Here is a 19,262-nt window from a genome sequence, read left to right on the forward strand (position 1 = left end):
TGCGATTCCCGTGATGGTATCTTTTTCTCTCTGGGTGGATGCCCCCTGCATGCTATGTCAGGGCCAGTTTGGTGGCTAAATGAGGTATAAACCAAACAGCTTACCCTTGTCAAGGAAGAGGGAGCTGTGTTCCTCTGGGTCTGATGCTGTGCCTCTTATTCTCTTGCAGGTCGTGGTGATCTTCCTTTTCTTGGGCTTACTGGGGGTCAGCCTTTATGGGACCACCCGAGTGCGTGACGGTCTGGACCTTACAGACATTGTGCCTCGGGAAACCAGAGAATATGACTTTATTGCTGCCCAGTTCAAATACTTCTCTTTCTACAACATGTATATAGTCACCCAGAAAGCAGACTACCCGAATATCCAGCACTTACTTTACGACCTTCACAAGAGTTTCAGTAACGTGAAGTATGTCATGTTGGAAGAAAATAAACAGCTTCCCAAAATGTGGCTGCACTACTTCAGAGACTGGCTCCAAGGTAAGATGCTGCTGGAGGGCGTTTGTCCTCTGTGCGTTCAGCTTCCACAAGTTCCTTTGTTCACTTTATTAACGTGTTAGATTATAGTGTAACACTGACATGTTTCATTGACTTCTCAGTGTTGCTTAAAATTCTTATATAGACTGTTTCTGGGGCAACCTCCCAAATCTGGCTTTTACCTATAAAATGATGCAAACAATGCAAACGGGTGACTCAGGAACTTCTGTAAGAATTTATGAGTGCACGTTAAGAAATGGGAAAGTGTGTTATAAACTATGGAGCTGGATGCTTGTAGTGCTCTTTTTTTGGCTGGTGGCTACTTTGGTGACCAAGTGAAATCAAAGTGCTGATGGGACTTCTAGGCTGACTCATTGCCATGTCATAGTTTACTAAACCAGTAGATTTTGCATCTATGGTGAATATAATTTAAAATTCCATATTTTGACCATCTTTTGACTCGGCACATGAAGTAAACTTATAAATGCTTAATCACATTTAGTGGTATTTCGTAAATAATCAAATTCTGCTTTAAAATGTCTTTGTTAGCTTCTTATCATGTTCTTAAAAACATTCCTAGGAAATAATAGTAAACTGGAAAAAAAAAAGATCTAAATTTGCTCCTAACTGCTGACTAAATATGAATGTATTCAGTGATTCCGAGAGCATCTGTTCATTTATTCTCTGTTGACACATGCAAAGTAAAGTGGAGAATCAAGATAATTATCCACACAATTCCAGGAAAAATGCTTTTACTGAAATACCCAAATAATTATGGCCCCAAACATTTTTTGGCTTCAGTTATCCAAATGATTGTCTTAATTTCCCTCTTAATTAGGTTTGTTTAAACACAGATTTGAGTGCCTTTTTTGGTCTTAAGTCAGTACACTTGTATGTAAAGATTAAGCAGCCAATTTCCCTGTGAGTTTGCATGAAATGATAAACAGCTTGAGGTTGATTCAAATCTGTTCAGTGCAGTTTCTGACCTTGACTAGTGTTCCTAGAATTTTGTTCAAATATGTATAGCCTTTTTTGAGGAAAGCAAAGAGAACTGCATGACGTTAATATTATTTTTTTAATTATGCTCTTGAGATTAACTTGAATTTGTTCCAAGTCTTATTTTTTACAGTAGTTTTGGAGGCAGTGTTTTTCAGATAATGAGTAAAATGAGAGGTTCCCTGCTTTTCATTTTTTCGCCACTGGCCAAAGACATGCAAATAACTTGCCACAAATGACGAGGAGACCTGCAGTGCACTGCCAGTATCTGAGCAAAGGAGAGTCACTGTAGAATTGATTTCAGTGTCTTCGGCCATTCCTTTGGACGCTCAATATGGCATGTTAGAGCTTGGGAAGTGGGTAGAGGGTTATTCTCTTCAGGCAGTGCAGAGGGCTAACCTTTTTATAGCGTATCGTAAATTATCCATATGCTTTCATCCCTTTTAAAGACCTAAGGCAGTTGGCCTTGAGAATCTTTGTAAAAGGTGCATTTGAATCATGTTTTGATCACTAAGTCAACAGCAGCCACTTAGACCAAGTGAGATCCATTCATGCTCCTGAGTCCAGATCCGGGCAGCCGTGGGACTCTGCGTCTGACAGGAGGTCCAGCAAAGCACTGTGCACAGAATGGCCAGGTGCTGGGGCCCTTGGCTAACTAGACGTTTTCAGTCCTATTAAGTGGTTGATTTGGCCTTTGAATGTTTCCTCCAAGGAAGTAGTTATCCTTGAATCCGCTTCCCTTCAGAACATTTTGTGGTTGTTAAGTGATGGGACCCTCATTGGTTTTTAACGGAATTAAATAGTAATTCCATTAAAAACCATGTCATTCCATTGGTCCTTATCAACATCCCAATAGTTTTTTGGGGTTTTTTTTACTCATAAAAATATATAATGGTAATAAAGAAATTACCTCACATGTCATCTTTAAACACACATGCACATAAAGTGAAAATGGAGATCAAAACCACACTGTGCATCATGTCCAAATGGTATTGGTTTATATTTCACACTTAATTATGCAAATCAAATTCAGATTAACATTTTCATTTTAGGGTCCCATATCAAAGAAAAATTGACAATTGGGTTATTTAGCTCAGAACTTTACACTAGAAAATAATTTTTAGTATAAAATATTTAAAATGAAAAAAGTTCTAACTAAAACTTTCATGTTTTGCTGTAAAATGTCACAGTTCCTTTCTGCAGAAGCATGCATGGGTTGGAATATGAAATGCTGGGCAAGGGATGATGGAAACCAGTCCTTGTCCCTTGCTTTGTGTCCAGGATCATGCATTGTGCATACACTTAGGCCAACCCATTGTTGCTTGAGCTTTTTGGTAATTAGTCAGAAAATAGGATACTGATTATGAAAGGACTTAACTTTTCCATGAAGTCTGACTGTTTCTCATGTGCCTTTGAATCCCCAGTAGAGTGAATGGCGTGTGGGGGTCCGGCATAGGTGGTGAGTTAATCTGAATTGCTGGCAGGGCTGACCTCCTCAAATCAGGTCTGTCTTCCTTTGTTTCACTCTAGGGTGTCCCCAGAGTCTTAGTGTATACATGGTTAAATCTGCGCTCGAATTTTTCAGACCCCTCATTTCCTACCAGACGTCGTGGGTGCCCAGGTTAACTCTGCTGATCTTCTCGTGCCTCCAACAAATGCTTCTGGCACAATGGTGTGTTCAGGACAACTTAGAGCATCGATGCTTCAAGCTGACCCTGGACTCAGGCTGCCTGGGTTCAAAGCTTAGCCCGAACACTTCCCTGCCGGGTGGCCTTCATCAAGTTTCTTCACCTTTTCCTCTCCTTGTTCCTCCTCTGTAAAGTGGGAACCCTCACAGGAACAGGGTTACCTCACGCGGTTGTTGTCCGAGCTAAATGAGGGGTAGTTGGCGTAAAATGCCAGCCAGTGCTCACAGAGCTTGAGCTGCTCTTTAGGATTGGCGGATCAGAAGGGAAAGGGTTAAAGTACATACAAGCCATGAAGTGATGAAAATTCTATTATGGTGAGGAAAACAGACCAGGCCTCGTTTTTGGGGGGCAGAGGGGTTGTTTTTCCCCTCCTGTTTATTTTTTTCAAGAACAGAAAAAAAGGCTCTAGGTAATAAAATAACATCTGTTCAATACGGCTTGTTGTGTGCATGCCTTGCTATGAAAAACCGTCTGTGTGAGAGTCGAGAGCCGGCTGGCCTGGTGGTCTTCCCCGCCTGCACCCCTCCACACTCACCCCAACAGCGCCTTCTGTCACCACTGAGCCCACAGTCTCTATCCCGAAATTGTTCGTTTAAAAACAATGCCCACAGCGATGTGTGGAGAAGGTTTAAAGAGACAGAGCTGGAGACAGAGAGGCAGGGTCCTGTGTTCCCCTCTCCCCACAACTTGAAACCCCAGAGCTTAACCATTCTGAGCACTGATGGAACTCGTTTTTTTTGGGGGGGGGGGTCTTTGAAGTCACTTAAGGCATGTCTTGAAATAAACCCTTCTCCCTTCCTACTGGCCGTGTCTAACCCATGCATGTGCAGCTTGTTCAAAAGATGTGGTTTCCTGAGCTGCTGAGGTTGGGAGTTCTACTTGGGAGGTGACTGGGGGGAGCAGGGTGTTGGAGTGGGGGTAGGGGTGTCAGAGGAGAGTGTGTGCACACTGGCAATCGCTCAGACCCTCAGGCCGGGTCGCCAGGGCCCTGTTTTCTCTGCCAGCACACTTATCTCTTTACAGCTGTAGCCAAACCATCAGGGCCGCAATGATGGTTTTGATTACAGAGGCCAAGCGCAGCTGTGTGTGGTGGGCTGGTGGGCTCGCCCATCCCCCAAGCCCAGAAAGCCCTTTCCTTCCCCTCCCTGGGCTTGCGGTTTGTCATCTGTTCTCACAGAGCCCCCTTGTATTGGGCTGTGGCTTCCTGTTCTCAATCGGATCCAAATTTACCCCGTGAGGTATTTCCCTGCACGCACGTGCGCGCTTGAGGCCCCTCCCTTCCCTCTCCTCCACACCCCTCTTCGAATGAAGGGTGGCAGAGAGGAAGAGAGCAGTCGAGAGTGAATAGGTGTTGGCTGTGATCTTTACACAACCTGGCAGCCGATCCCACAGCTTATATTAGCTCCACAAGTCGAACAGATGGAACAAATTGACAGAATCGTGTTCATTCACCCTGGGCTGGAGAAGCAGCTGAGCTGCTGTTTGAAGTTGGGAGTTTGAATGTGTTTTTCCCTCCGACTGGAATTTCTGGTTGTATGGAAGCACCCAGGGCTTAGCGCCTGACAGTGGCGTGAAACAGTTAACGAGCCTGGGGTGTCTTCCTCCCCAGCCAGCCAGCTCTCTCACACTCTCTCTTGCTTTCTTTTGGATGGTCATGGGCAAGAAGAAGTTATTTTTCATGTAAAGATAAACGTGTATTTATTTGTTTCTTAGAAACAAGTATTTGCCCCTTCTGCCTTTGAAGCAATGATTATTAGCAACCTGAAGTTCATTCGTGAAAAGTCTAATAGTACCGTTGACCTTGAAGTAGAATCCAGGTAGACTATGGAGTGTTGAGGTTGGTGTCCAACACTCCCCTGTCCTGCTCGCTGTCCTCGGCCCCCACATTGGGACCAGCATCATTCCGGTTGAGAGTTGTAACATATTACACACATTTGCCTTTTGTAGGACTTCAGGATGCATTTGACAGTGACTGGGAAACTGGGAAAATCATGCCAAACAATTACAAAAATGGATCAGATGATGGGGTCCTTGCCTACAAACTCCTGGTGCAAACTGGCAGCCGCGATAAGCCCATCGACATCAGTCAGGTACTCTCACTGCCCGACACCGGGGGCAGAGGGGTGTGTGTTTTGTGGGGCGCTGTTGAGCAGAGGTTTGGGGCGGCTGCCATATTCAAGACTGGTTGACAGCCTTCCATCCCAGCCTGTGCTCTCGAGAGACCTGCGGCATCAGGGGCTGTAGAGTATGGAGTTGGCTCTAATTCAGTTCATCCCACCACCCAATTGTATGACTGCAGGCAAAACAGGGACCCTCACTTTGCTCATCCATCAAATGGGACAAGTGTGTCCTACCTCCAGAGCAGTTGTCAGAACAAAGTACAGTCGAGACTTGGAGGCTCTTTCAGATGCTAGAAATGCTGTTGTGCTGTTCTCTTTCGAATTCTAGCACTTGTTACCATGTTGGTCTTGATTATATTCAAACTTGGAAAGATGCATTCATTGGGTAGTAGTCATCTGAATGAGCAGAATTTGGGGTGGATGGACGGATTAGGAGATCAGAGAGGTTACTAGAAGGATGGAGGATTTGTTGCATTTGATTCCTTTGGGTCACCCTGGCCCAAGGGGTAGAGAAGGAGGACAGACAGATCGCTCTGTCATGAGTGAGGCAAGTGGAAATGCAAATCCTTGAAATCTGAGTGCACTCGCCGTCCTGCTCACTGCCTATGTAATAAGAGCCGTGTCTATTTGGTTTCACATTCCCCAACCGCATTTGCATCTTCTCTGGGACACTTGGATCCCAGCATTCCCCTTTTGATTCCTCAGGCATGTTGGGGAGTGTGTTTGGGCCCTTTAGATTTCAGATGAGTCCAACACCACTACTGCCTTTCCCCGATCCTGCTCCCTCTGCTCTCTCTAGCTTACTTGCTTCACCTTCAGGCAGAAAACCGTCATGCTAATGATCTTCCCAGCAGCTCTGTTTATTGTCTCCCCTTTTTTGCTGGCATTAAAGGTGACAGATTTACAAAGTACATTGTTCAGAGTTATTATGGAGTGTGAACTCAGTGCTTTATGGCCGCACGCAGCATGCTGTCAGGTTTGACAAGGATGTAGGCAGACGAGCCTGTCTGAGAGATAGCGGGAGATGCCCGGGGGTTGGGTCGGCCTTCAGGGACCAGGGACACTGTGGAACAAATGTGATTGGGCCAGGCCCCCAGACATCATTTCCTCTGCCTGGGAGGGAGGAAAGCGTGCCGCGTGCATGGAGGCCGTGAGCTGTACTGTGTCACTCCAGAGACGGCTGGAAGACCTGCAGTTGTTACCTATCCTGTGGATTAATTGAATCCAGATCCCTGAAATTTAGTTCTCTCATTCTCCTCCACTCTCTTTCTTCCTTCACTCTTTCTCTGTTAACTGCTGTCACTGGTGTTTTTCATTTTGTTAAAAAAAGACGAAAAATGTTGGAACCAGGCCTGAATCTAAAGTAAACAGGAAAAAAAAATATATGTGTGTGTGCTTGCGTGCATATCTGTCTCACAGTGTTTTTCACCCAAGCAAAGCCCACAAGACCTACTTTAGAGGGAGCGTGCATCTGGCCAGATGTCGGATGTGGCACACTAAGTGGGACCACCTCTCAGAAATCAGATTACCCAGAAAGACCGTGGTTGTGCACCATCCCTTCCACTTTCTGGCGATGGGCATTTTTTGAATACACAGGTCATAGGAGGCTAGTGTTAGCAAAATTTATACAGATGTTGTTTTATTTTTATAGCTCTCCTCCATTTACTGGGTGGCATTTCCTTCAGTGTTAACAGCAGAGGTTAACTGCACACAGACGTGTACAGGGATTCTTGCCAGGTTTTTTTCCCCCTTCCCCTCCTATAAATATGTTTCTCCAGATTGTTCATTCTCCGCCTTGGCTGCAGACAGTCTTTTAGCATTCGGGTTTAATTGGTGCAGTCGATTCCTGGGCCATCTGCAGAGCTGTGTGTGTGTTATAAACACGCCGATTATGGCATCCTTGGATAAGTACATTTTGAAAGAAACCAAAGGTGCTCTGATGGGGTTTCCTCCACCTTCACATGGTGGGCATTCGCTTCTTTGTTGCAAACGCTGGCCTGGAGCTCTGCCTCCTTTCTCTCCAGGCAGGAATGCGTTTGTCCAAAACCCAATTCTGAAAGGCCCCTGTTCTTTCATTTTGCAGTTGACTAAACGGCGCCTGGTGGATGCAGATGGCATCATTAATCCCAGCGCTTTCTACATCTACCTGACCGCTTGGGTGAGCAATGACCCCGTGGCTTATGCTGCCTCCCAGGCCAACATCCGGCCTCACCGTCCTGAGTGGGTCCACGACAAAGCCGACTACATGCCAGAGACCAGGCTGAGAAGTAAGTAGCCCCAATGGAGGGCCTGTGGGCTTATGGAGGCGCCCTGCCCTGTTCCTCCAGGCTCAGTCACAGCCCCCATCCGTTGATGCTACCCAGGGTTCAGAAGTGTAAACAGAACGATGTATTTCTTTTAGTTTAAAACTCTGGGAGACAGATGAGGATGTGTAATGGCATACAGCCCAAGCTCCATCACGTTGAGAGAGAAGAGTCTCTAATGTCCTGTGTGGCTTTGCCTCTGAGACGCCACCAGGCATCTCGCTTGAGTGCCAGCTGTTCTGTGTGAGGTGGGGGTGCCTCCAGGTCGAGTGTTCTTTTGCTGGCGCAAAGTTTTATCATGGACGATCGTATGTTTATCTTAATTTTGTCAACTGTGGTGTTGAAGGGATTCTTGGCAAGTTGGGTCGTCCTATAAGCCACCAAGCACCTGTGCTCTGTCAGAGCTGTTTACACTGGAGCAGAAAGTCTATACACAGCAGCGTCCTTTTCCTTCCACCTCTCAGCCCCGACCGTGAAAGGTGGTTCTGCATGGATTCGATTTGCATTATGTGAGATATATTAGTAGCTTATACCTTGGACACGAGGCCGAGGGAGGACGTGAGAAAGGCGACAGTCCCTTTGCAGACAGCGCTGGAGAGTCAGCGGGTTGTGCTTCCCTGTATCTAAACCCCAGAGCTTGTGGCAAGCAGCCAAGGCTTGTCTTAATGAAAATTTATAGTTGAGATTATAATAGGGCAAATCATGTTTAGCAAGTCAACTGAATGACCCCAAAGGGTCTGGAACACACACCGGCAGTAACGAAATGCTTGTTGTGTAAGGATTTCTTCCCCTGCTGCTGAAGACTTAGCATTGCATTAAAAAAGAAGCATGGAAGGTTTAAGAGTGATCACTTAAGTAGATCACTAAAAGGATAAGAAAGTTAAGCATTTTTCTCAATAAAGCATGACTTTCAAGTTATTTTGTTCTCGTAAGTGGTTGAGTAAAACAGTTTGAACTTAGTATTTTCCCTTGTGTCAGTTGAACAAAAAACGTTCCCGCAACTGAATTCGTAAGTTGTTTAGACCCATTACAAAAGTGACCGCTTCTAGAAGATTAAAATCAAAGGTTAAATAAATACACTGATCATAGCCTCCCCCCACCCAAATCAAGGTTGATGATTGCTTGAAATTTTTTAAACCAAAGATTAAAATTAGAAAGACCCGAGGCCCATTGGGCCCATTTGTCCTTTGTGTTGGAGGCGGCACAGCGAGTGGACTTGCTCGCAGAGTTCTGTCTCTTTGTTCGATGCAGAATCCGGGGCGCATTTGGTATAGCAAATGGTGGGCATCTGTCGCCTCTCTTTCCTACCTGGATGACGTCCGCTTGCCTTTCTCAGTATTGCAAGGAGCCCGTCACCCACGGGCCTCTCCCTGTGGCTTCTCTGTCCAGTCCCTGCAGCAGAGCCCATCGAATACGCTCAGTTCCCTTTCTACCTCAATGGCTTGCGTGACACCTCAGACTTCGTGGAGGCGATCGAAAAGGTCAGAGCCATCTGCAACAACTACACGAGCCTAGGGCTCTCCAGCTACCCCAACGGCTACCCCTTCCTCTTCTGGGAGCAGTACATCGGCCTCCGCCACTGGCTCCTGCTGTCCATCAGCGTGGTGCTGGCCTGCACGTTCCTCGTGTGTGCCGTCTTCCTCCTGAACCCCTGGACGGCCGGGATCATTGTGAGTTTATTCTGAGGGTCTTTGTGGAAGTCAGATTCCTTTCGGCATAGCTCTTTCTGCAGCCGGGAAGTGTTGTTTATGTCTGGGCCTCTGGAGGAGGGGGCGATTGCATCATCCGTGCTCTGTTTATTCGGCTGGAGGTGGCGAGTTCACCGGCAGGTAGAGCCTTGGATCCTGTGTCCCCCTCCCACAGCTTCAACTTTCTCTGTAAAGATAGGGCAGTTTTTATGCACACTTGCCATGACAGCTCTGAGCATTTATTAAATACGAACACTCAAAGCATAACTAATTTTTTTTTAATTCAAGTGTCGTTTTGTGACTACATCCCAGACCTAGTATTGAGAAGGTTCTTCCAAATAGAGGGATAATCAGAGAAGTTAGGATGGTGGCATATGAATAAAATGGTTTTAGGGATGGTTTTGTATATCGTGTGTGTTTTAACTTTTGGGGGAAAATGAGAAACTAGTATTACCAACCTATTTTTTGGCATCTTTTCTCTAAGTGTAATACTCTTCAGATTTGAAGTAAGTTTCATGTAGAGTCTAATAAAATCATGGCAGTGTTTAAATTCCATGAACTGTGGTATAGCCTTCAAAATGCCAAAATTATAAAAACAGAGACCAGGTCTTGTTTCTGCACCATAAGTCTGTGAGCAGGTTTGTTAAAAGGTAAATGTTTAGTCTGTGAGAGTTTGCATGGTACTTAAGCAATGGATGTTGTCCATCTTTCATTAGCTTATTAAAAGAAAGCAAAGGAGACTTTATTATGCTTGTCCCCACCACTGCCTTCTGCCCACCCCAAGAAGGCAAGATCCTTCTCTCCTCTTCCAGCCCTGTAAAGTTTAGTGTTTTATTTTCTCCCCTTTGGGCCAAAAAACTCCAAAGCCTACCTCACAGATTTTCTTTCCATCTCCCACAAATTTTTACAGGGCAGATGAAAGGTAAATGCAAGCTTTTTCTTGGATGTAGCTGCTTTGTCCACCCCAGTTGTTCCACGTTTCTTCGAAGTGAAGGGGCCTGTAACCTGAGCCACAGCAGCTGACGACCAGTCCCCTTTCCCCTCCACTTAACTTGCTCCCAAGTCCTCACTCAGCCCCTGGGCTCTCCAAACAAAAGCAAAGCTACTTGTACGTAAAGGAACTTTTCGTTCACCCCATCCTGTCAGCTTTCTTTAGGATGGAGGGTGTGCAAGTTCAACAGAGAAGGACATACCTTGTTTTGAACTGTGTTAAATCTGTAGCTAGTGATGAGTCCGTGTTCGTGTAATTCTTTATAGATGGCTCCAGTAGAAGAGTTTTGGAAATGTGTTTGCTTTCCACATTAGGTATACTAGAAAGACACTTGGCAATAGAATACTAAACTTTGCCTTTCTTTTCTTTTCTTTTCTTTTTTTTTTTTTTTGGTGAGGAAGATTCACCCTGAGCTAATATCTGTGCCAATCTTCCTCTTCTTTGTATGTGGGATGCCTCCACAGCATGGCTGATGAGTGGAATAGGTCTACACCTAGGATCCAAACCCACAAACCCAGGCCTCCAAAGCAAAGCATGCAGAACTTTAACCACTCGGCCACAGGGCCGACCCCAACTCTGCCTTTCTTTACTCCTTCTACTGCCTTATTGTCCCAAAGCGGCTGTCCCAAAATTGTCCCAAATCCTCCCTTCCCGGTAGAGAGACATTGAATTAGGGAGTAGAGGCAGGTGTCCACAGTTAGAGCCAGTCAGAGCCTCCATTGTGTTGGGTCCCAGTGTCTGTCCCCTCTTGATCTTGATGTGAGGCCACGTCAGTTCTTCATCATCTCCCTTGTTTCCACACGCAGAGCCTGTTTGTCCCGGTCACTCATCCTGTGTGTCTTTCTGAAGGTGACGGTCCTGGCCCTGATGACGGTCGAGCTCTTCGGCATGATGGGCCTGATTGGAATCAAGCTCAGTGCTGTGCCTGTGGTCATCCTGATCGCGTCCGTCGGCATAGGAGTGGAGTTCACCGTCCATGTTGCTCTGGTATGGGGGACACTTTCAGCTAAAACCATATGAAAAGGCAACACATTTCCTCTAGCTCTTATGGGCTCCAAGTTGGGAAGCTTTCATGTTTGCCAGCGTCCAGGAACATGCCTGACAGATGCCACAGTGAAAAGGCTGCAGAGCACAGGCGTTCCCAGGGAGTTGCAGAAATCTGTCTGGACTCCTTTCCCTCTCCAGCAGCCTCAGGAGAAGGGCATCGAAGGTGGAGTTAGCCAGGCATGTTGTCAGTGTTTTTGGAGCGGGCCAGGAAGGGTTCTGCTGCTTTGGCGGTGTTATTAGGGTCCCGACGAGTCCTGCAGTTGTTGACTTTGTTCCTAAGACAGACAGTGTGTGAGTGTGTGTGTGCATACATTAAAACACACAATTTTAAAAACCACAGTAACAAAGCAGGGATGAAGTGAGACCATACTCCCAGGCGTGGTGGGGCTGGCATACTGAGGGTGAGACGGGTTGGCAGCTGAGGAAACACCCTAGGGCCCATGAGCAAAGGTGCAGGCGCTCAGCACCAAGGAGCGGGCTCTCCCACCTCAGCCCACCCAGCTCCTGCCGCCTGCCAGCCTGCAAATTCACGATGGCAGAAAGTAGGAGAACTAGTACTGCTCTCTACAGGAATGTTTTTCCTCCCTCTTCCTATGCCCCACCCTGTGAAGGCTTTGCTGGAGGAAATTCAACTTCGGAAGGAGTCTTCAAGCCAAGAGACAAGCCCACTGTATACATTTATCAGAGAATTGTTCAAAAGCCTCATAGCAGTGTGTAAATTATGTTCCCTCTGCAGTTGTGCTTATAGCCTAAGTTCTTGGGGTTCTGGGTAGGCATTCAGTAAATACTTAGTGGCTCAGTCAGCACTGACGTTTGAATGCCCGTCTGGGAAACCTCGCGCTGGACTTGGATCCAATTACTTGTAGCTCTGGCTTTACAGTCTCTAGCATTGATTTGCTTAGGTCATATGCGCGTCTACACACAGGCACGTCTACACATATGTTTCTTTGGTCCTTCCAAAGGACTCTTTCAAGGCAGTTATTATAGAACTCAGAGACCGTAAATTTTCATGTTTTAGAAGGACTGTTTTGTTGAAGTTATCCTGTATTTCCCCCAGTGCATAATGAAAAGCTGATAATAGAAAAAGAATATTCTCTAAATTTTGAGTCTGCCCAAATTACTTTCCTTCATTTAGCTGGGAGGAGGGAAAGAGGATTTTTTAAAAAGGAGAGCCCACCAGCTTAGAGCTTAGAAAACACATAATCCTAATATCATTTTTTCAAAATGGAGAAAAATTTGCACGTGAGTTAAGAGTACACAAGTCACTTTATTCTGATGCAAATGAAAACTATGTTTTCTGGCAGCTAGTGCTGCAAACAAGGGCGGATCTATGCTGCAACAGATTTTTACAGTGGAAGTGCTAACTGGTCTCTCCACTGTAGTGGCACCCAGGTCTCTGCACGTGAGCTCGTATGAACATAAATGCCACAGCAGTGTTGAATAAACAACTAAGGAATGCCTCTGCTCTTCATGCAAGAGGTAATTCCGAGAATTTAAGGAGCCTCAAGAACTGACATGGCTTTATGGTCTCAGTATTTCTAGCCCAAGTCTTCATCAAGAGCCCTGCGCGGGGTCGGCCCTGGGGCCAACGGGTTAAGTTCACGCGCTCCGCTTCAGCGGTCCAGGGTTTCACCGGTTCAGATCCTGGGTGCAGACATGGCACCGCTCATTAAGCCACGCTGAGGCGGCATCCCACATGCCACAACTCAAAGGACCCACAACTAAAAGTATGCAACTATGCACCGGGGGGCTTTGGGGAGAAAAGGGAAAAATAAAAATCTTTAGGAAAAAGAAGCCCTCCGCACATGAGACATGATGTTCTTGCCCTATCCTGTGTGTGAACGTCTCTTTAAAGGAGGCAGTTATTGCTCCTACAAGGTTGGTAAATTGATGGAATAAGGTTGGTGAAGAGGACTGTTCTTCTGTGCATGTCTTCAAGGAATCCTGTCAGTTTGCTGTTTCAGTAGCTCAAGTTGTGTGCAAGAGGATAAGCCCAGCCTGACCCTCATGGCCTCGTGGCCCAAATGCAGCATAGAGCAGCGTGGTTCCAAACCATCTCGATGCTTTCTTCCTAAGAGACAAAGACTACTCGGTTGACCCTAATGTCTCCCAGCTCTGAAAGAGCATATGTATATGTAGTAAGCACTTTAGAGAAAAGTGAGAAAACTCATAGCACACCCTTGTTTACTGTTGTTTCTTCATCTGTTAAGGAGAATCACTTTCCTGTCCTTCCACGGGGGTACATAATGGATGGGCACGCACCTGCAATATGTTGTAGGCCTTGATTTTTAAGGAGCTACAGCCTATAAGGGCTCCAGGCCCTCTTCTCAGCATATCCCAGAGCAGCCTGAACCTTCAGGCTGAGAGCGAACTTGCGCCGGGCTCAGGCCTCCCTGATGGTCCCACTGTAGGAGCAGGCGGGGTGTAACGCTAACTAACCCACCTGAACATGGTCCTGGGTCACACTCTCAAGCCAACAGTCTGATAATCTGGGACTTACTCTGTAAAGTTCCCATTTTCTGTCAATGGCATTCTTGACCTTGAAGAGCTTTAGGAATGCAAAGGAGACAGGAATATGTCCACACATAGTTAGAATTGGCTTCATTTGAGTTTACACATCTATATTTTTCTTGTGATACCTTCATGATGCTTACTAAGGTACTACAAAGACATTAGTTTGAGCACAGTGACAGAAATTCTAACCTCAGCCCAATTATGAGGAAATATGTATTTAGCTCCCAGGCACACATGACACCAAGCTAAGCCCATTTGGAATAAGATCTTGACCATCCAAAACATCAGGCAAAAGGCTGTCACTTTCACAGCTGGAGGTCTCCCCATCAATGGGTGAGATAACTTCAGTGGGGGAGAAAACTTAGGGGTGAGTAGCAGTGAAGAGAAGGGAAGATTTTTGTATGGTTTTGGTTTTGGTTTTACATTTAAGGTCAATATACTCTCCTTTTTTTTCTTGTTGTTGTTTTAAGATTTACATCAACACCAAATATGACCCAGTATCATGAACTGATCATTTTAGTGTAAGCCTAGATTTAGCTAGTTGAGCAACCCCAATTAAACATGCCAGGAGCTAACCAGAAAGACCTGAGAAGTTCTATAGAGGCATATTAAAGCAGTGTATAGCATCTAAGACAGAGCTGACCAATGACCAAGTCAAGTCCAGGAAGCTGATCATCTAAACTCTTCTTGTTGCACAGGCCTTTCTGACAGCCATCGGCGATAAGAACCGCAGGGCTGTGCTTGCCCTGGAGCACATGTTTGCGCCCGTTCTGGACGGTGCTGTTTCCACTCTGCTGGGAGTGCTAATGCTTGCAGGATCCGAGTTTGATTTCATTGTCAGGTAAGGGGAGTGGGAGAGAAGACTGGTTTTAAAAACCATTATTATTTGCTCTTGTGACCTCTGTTGCTTTTTTCCTTCTGTATCTGGTAGATTGCAGCATGTCTTCATTGTGACTCTACCCCCGCCACCTTTATTGAGATATAATTGACAAATAAAAATGGTATACATCTAAGGTGTACAACGTGATGTTTTGATTGCATGTACACATTGTGAAATGATTATCTGCACCTCTACTTTCTTTTGACTTTATTAACTCAGAGATATGCCGAGAAATACAAAGACAAGCTCTCTTGGAGAGCCATCTTGGGGAGAAAAGATGGAGGGTTTGGGGCTAGCAATGAAGGCAACTCCACAACTCAATGCTGAAGAATCACCTATATCCCAGTTATTGGCATCTGAGTTAGAAATATCCACAGAAAGAGATGAAAAGAGACAGCCATGTTTCCCATTAATTGACTGAACTTGGCCTCACGTCTCCTTCAAAACTGTAGAAAGGAAAACTTCAAATATCTCAAACTGTCACCTAGATTTTATTCTTTTAAAAAGTGAAGATAATGTGCCCAGATTTCGTGTTTGGGTTCCCACTAAGATTTAGGAAGCATTGGGACACCAAAGTGTGTGACTTTGGTGTTAAATTTTGGGACTCAAAGCCGAATTTGGATACTTCTCTTTGGATCTCAAGGCAAGCAATTTCTGGTGAATTTAATGAGGAATGTGACTTCGTGAAGTGCAGAAGGAGAGCACGTTTTCCTTTGAAAAGAATTTGAGAACTGCAGGGAAAACCATTTTCTCTCTGAACAGCCTCTGCAGCTTTGTGAAGGAGCTGCTCCGTGGAGGGGCAAGGCCAGAATCAAGAAATAAAGATAGGCCAGAATCAGAACCATGGCAAGGCGGAACCCAGTGGGGGAGGTGACCGGGTTGTTTGGCTGCTTCAGTAGTCTGGAGAGAGAAACTAAATATGCTTTCCTGGTGTTTGTGTCTGTGATAGGCCCTTCATTTTCAAGCAAAAAGCAGAAGATTTTAACTTTAAGTTTTAGCCAGAGTTTCTTTATTATGGAAAAAAGATCAATTCTCTGGTTTGTGGCATGCCCCACTGGGCAGGTCGGAGTCACGGAGAGTTAGCCTTCCTCGAATGAGGGCGGGAGTTTTCTCCCTGTCACTTGGTGCAGGATGAGTGAGGAGGCGAAACGGCTCTTACGTTACAGGCAGACAGGGCTTAGGGATTGTCCGAGGCTCTCTGGAAATGCAGATTGGATTCCATGGGGGCGGGGAGCAGAGTCTGCATTTCTAGCCAGCTCCCAGGTGATGCCCATGCTGCTGGTCCTCTCAGCACAGGGTATTGATCAGTTCACAAGCCCATTAGTACATTAATGTTCGCCAGTACCAGAGACATGTATGCCTAAATTAGACCAAGGTTTTGGTCTGGGTTTTGTTTTAAGCTCTTAATCTGACTTTGGCTTTTCTTTTGTTTCCTCAGCATACACTTACTCAGGCATTAGTAGTTGTTTCTTTATGATATAAAAGCCCTATGTCAGATAGAGTTTCTTTTGTGTAATTTCTCCTCCAACTTTCAAAACATTCAAAAGTGCCATTTCACATAACAGCAAGTAGCATGGACCCTGTCGCACTCTGCGTAGCTTACGGTCTTTGTGGGGAAAGACAAGGTCACAGACAATTCAGCACCACGGGAAACGTGGGGTGTGGTGGGGTCTCAGAGGCTCTCACACAGCCTTGTGGGGGATGCCCGTGAGCCACAGAGAGGAAGCTCGGTCAGAACTGGCGCAGCCAGCTGGGAACCTGGATGGAGAGCAGAGGCCCAGCTCTCTCGTCCAACCCACGGCTTCTTGTTCTCTTCCAGAGATGTCAAGGTTCTTGTTTCAAGCACTTAAAAGGGCTTCCCATTTTCTAGAACTGGATGGATTAACCTGATGGAGCCCTCACTAAGGTCGACTGAATGAGCAGACATTGTGTACACTAAGCCGTCAGCAATCTAATTGGTGTGTTTATTCTACAGTTAGATGGATGGGATGCAAATGTCCTAATGCTTGCTGCTGATGGATGCCTCGGCCCCGAGTTCCAGCAGTTTACATTAGAGCAAGACCTGGGCTGCTTGGTCTTTACTAATGCAGCTCAGAAGTTTCTAGTGTTTACAATAGCTTCGAGGTATTTGTATTTTTATAGGGATTCTCTCTCCTTTTATCTAATGTCGAAACATATATAGACACGGCACAGTTTGGTGCCTGTTCCGTTTTATGATCAAGAGGACCATTAACAGATATCTTGTCTTCCCTCTTCCCAGAACATCCTGAGCTCACCCCAACCCCAGCCTACTTCTAGCAAAATCACCCTAGAAATCGTTAGTGAGAGAAATGCACACTTGTGTGGAGGCCGCTCCCTCCAGCTGTGTGGAGCGGCGGCCCGCAGCTCTCCCTGGCTGACAGGTTTACCTTGGTATTCCTGAAGGATCCCAGACCTTAGCCCTCAATGGTGGGAAAGCAGGGCCACTTGTGCGCTCTCCTCCTCTTCATGGTGCTGCGGCCTTTATGTTTGAATTGGCTGACGCAAAACAAGAGTATTCAGAGATGCTAAATTGTTCAACAAAAGATTGGCCCGCAGAGCAGGCCCGTCATTGTGGACAGCCCTCCCCCGCGAATGCGCCAGCGAGCACAGAATGGGCAGCGTTGTCTTTGCAGAAAGTTGGTTCCTGTGTTCTAAAAAGGTTGCAGTTGGAGCTCTTTGGTAAAACTGGAACTCACAAAATTCTAGGCAGAAAGTTGTGGTTAATGAAAGCCCAAGGAAAGCCTTACCTGATACGCTGGAGACTTAATTAGAGATTCTGCTCTAAGATGCAGAAGCATTTCACAGTGGATTAGCTGTCTGCAGAAGGGGGCTGCTTTTCCTCCTGGGCTAAATTGTTTAAATTCTACACCCTTCACTTCATTTGTTTGCTTCTGCTGGGTTTTCATGAACGGGGCCCCTCTGCATTGTATTTGTGCTTTCAGTCTGCTCAGCCATTCAATTCACATTCCATATTTTTGTGTTTGTGTAACACATTCATAAATAACATTACATGCCATGAGATTTCAGCAAATTAACAAACTAAGTTTTTTTCCTTCCCTTCATGAACTAACACTTGGGTTGTGGAATGTAGCCCTCAAAGTCATAAGGTAAAAAATAAAAATGAAAAAACAACTTGTGCTGAATTGGCCCCGCAGTCCCGCTGCAGCCTTTTTGGTGGTGTGGGTTTTGTTAATTTGGGGTCTGACGTGCTGCAATCTTGGGCGTGTGAAGCTTGCTTTACTTTTGCCACAGTGAGTTCCGTTTCCCTTTTATCTTCAGGTATTTCTTTGCTGTCCTGGCCATCCTGACAGTCCTGGGTGTTCTCAATGGACTGGTTTTGCTTCCCGTCCTTTTGTCCTTCTTTGGGCCGTACCCTGAGGTCAGTAGTTACACAACCCACAGGCACCTGAATGCTGTTTTCCCCGGGGTCACTCTTAATTTAGATCTTTAACTACATCCACATTTGCTGATCATTTGCTTTTCCAGTCAACATCTCAGTAACTATGGCTTTTTTCTCTTCAGTTTAGTAGTTTGAGGGATGTGCTACTGGTTTGGTTTGTTGTTTTTAAACCAAGGGATTGGCAGCCTGTGTCTTGAAGGTCTATGTCAGTGGAGCGTTTTCCACTCCAGATGAATATCTGGGCTTGCACGAGAGCAGCCTGCCATCTGATGTGTGAAGGCAGAGGGCAGTTCTTTTGCTCTAACTGTCAGACCTAGGTCCTCGAGGTGGCAGAGGGGAGGCGAACACGGGTGGTGGGACAGGTAGAGACCCCTGAACAGTATGTGCTTTGAACTTTGAGTGTGGCCAACAGCACGTGGATGATGACACTGTTAATATGGCATCTCCTTCAATAGGTGTCTCCAGCCAATGGGCTAAACCGGCTGCCCACCCCCTCCCCTGAGCCACCCCCCAGCGTGGTCCGGTTTGCCATGCCCCCCACTCACACACACAATGGGTCTGATTCGTCTGACTCCGAGTACAGCTCTCAGACGACAGTGTCTGGCATCAGCGAGGAGCTGCGGCACTACGAGGCCCAGCAGGCCACCAGGGGCCCTGCCCATCAAGTGATTGTGGAAGCCACAGAAAACCCTGTCTTCGCCCGCTCCACCGTGAGTAACCCTAGGGGGCAGCCCCTGCCTGCTCTGAGCAGCAAGTCACACAGACAGACAGGATGCAAAAATAAAGTGTAAGTTAGGTGGGATCATATGAAATTGCCAATATTTGACTCTTCTTAAACTATAAAAATGTCAGTTTCATATGGTTGGATCTCATACAGATCGAAAAGGGCAGGGGCCACTGAGGGTAACTACACAGAGCAAGGGCATGTGTCTTGTGGGGCTGAGTACAATTTGAGCTTAAGGGCAGGAGGTGACGCGTGCCTTCCTTCTTTTTGGTTTGTTTTTTAAGCTGCATGTCATTTTAGAATGATACTTTTAAAAAGTGTAGTGGTATTTTTATTGCCAGCAGAAGTAATTTTTTTTCCTACCACGTGTGTTCCTTTAATTGCCCTTGATACAAGATTATTTCCATTATTATT

The 19,262-nt window shown here is 46.0% G+C and overlaps 1 protein-coding gene across 5 annotated transcripts in view; it reads left to right on the forward strand.

The window, feature by feature from the left end:
* PTCH1 (patched 1) overlaps positions 1–19,262 on the forward strand; it is a 69,865-nt gene that overhangs the window by 45,456 nt on the left and 5,147 nt on the right. For all 5 annotated transcript variants that reach the window (XM_070589915.1, XM_070589913.1, XM_070589914.1 and 2 more), the window contains 8 exons: positions 170–479; positions 5,108–5,250; positions 7,364–7,547; positions 8,973–9,253; positions 11,112–11,249; positions 14,522–14,664; positions 18,004–18,103; positions 18,580–18,834. In XM_070589915.1, coding sequence (XP_070446016.1) covers positions 170–479; positions 5,108–5,250; positions 7,364–7,547; positions 8,973–9,253; positions 11,112–11,249; positions 14,522–14,664; positions 18,004–18,103; positions 18,580–18,834 — 1,554 coding nt within the window. The remainder of the gene's footprint in view (positions 1–169; positions 480–5,107; positions 5,251–7,363; positions 7,548–8,972; positions 9,254–11,111; positions 11,250–14,521; positions 14,665–18,003; positions 18,104–18,579; positions 18,835–19,262) is intronic.

The sequence above is a fragment of the Equus przewalskii genome, chromosome 22, assembly GCF_037783145.1.
Source record: "Equus przewalskii isolate Varuska chromosome 22, EquPr2, whole genome shotgun sequence".
NCBI classification, from domain to species: domain Eukaryota; kingdom Metazoa; phylum Chordata; class Mammalia; order Perissodactyla; family Equidae; genus Equus; species Equus przewalskii.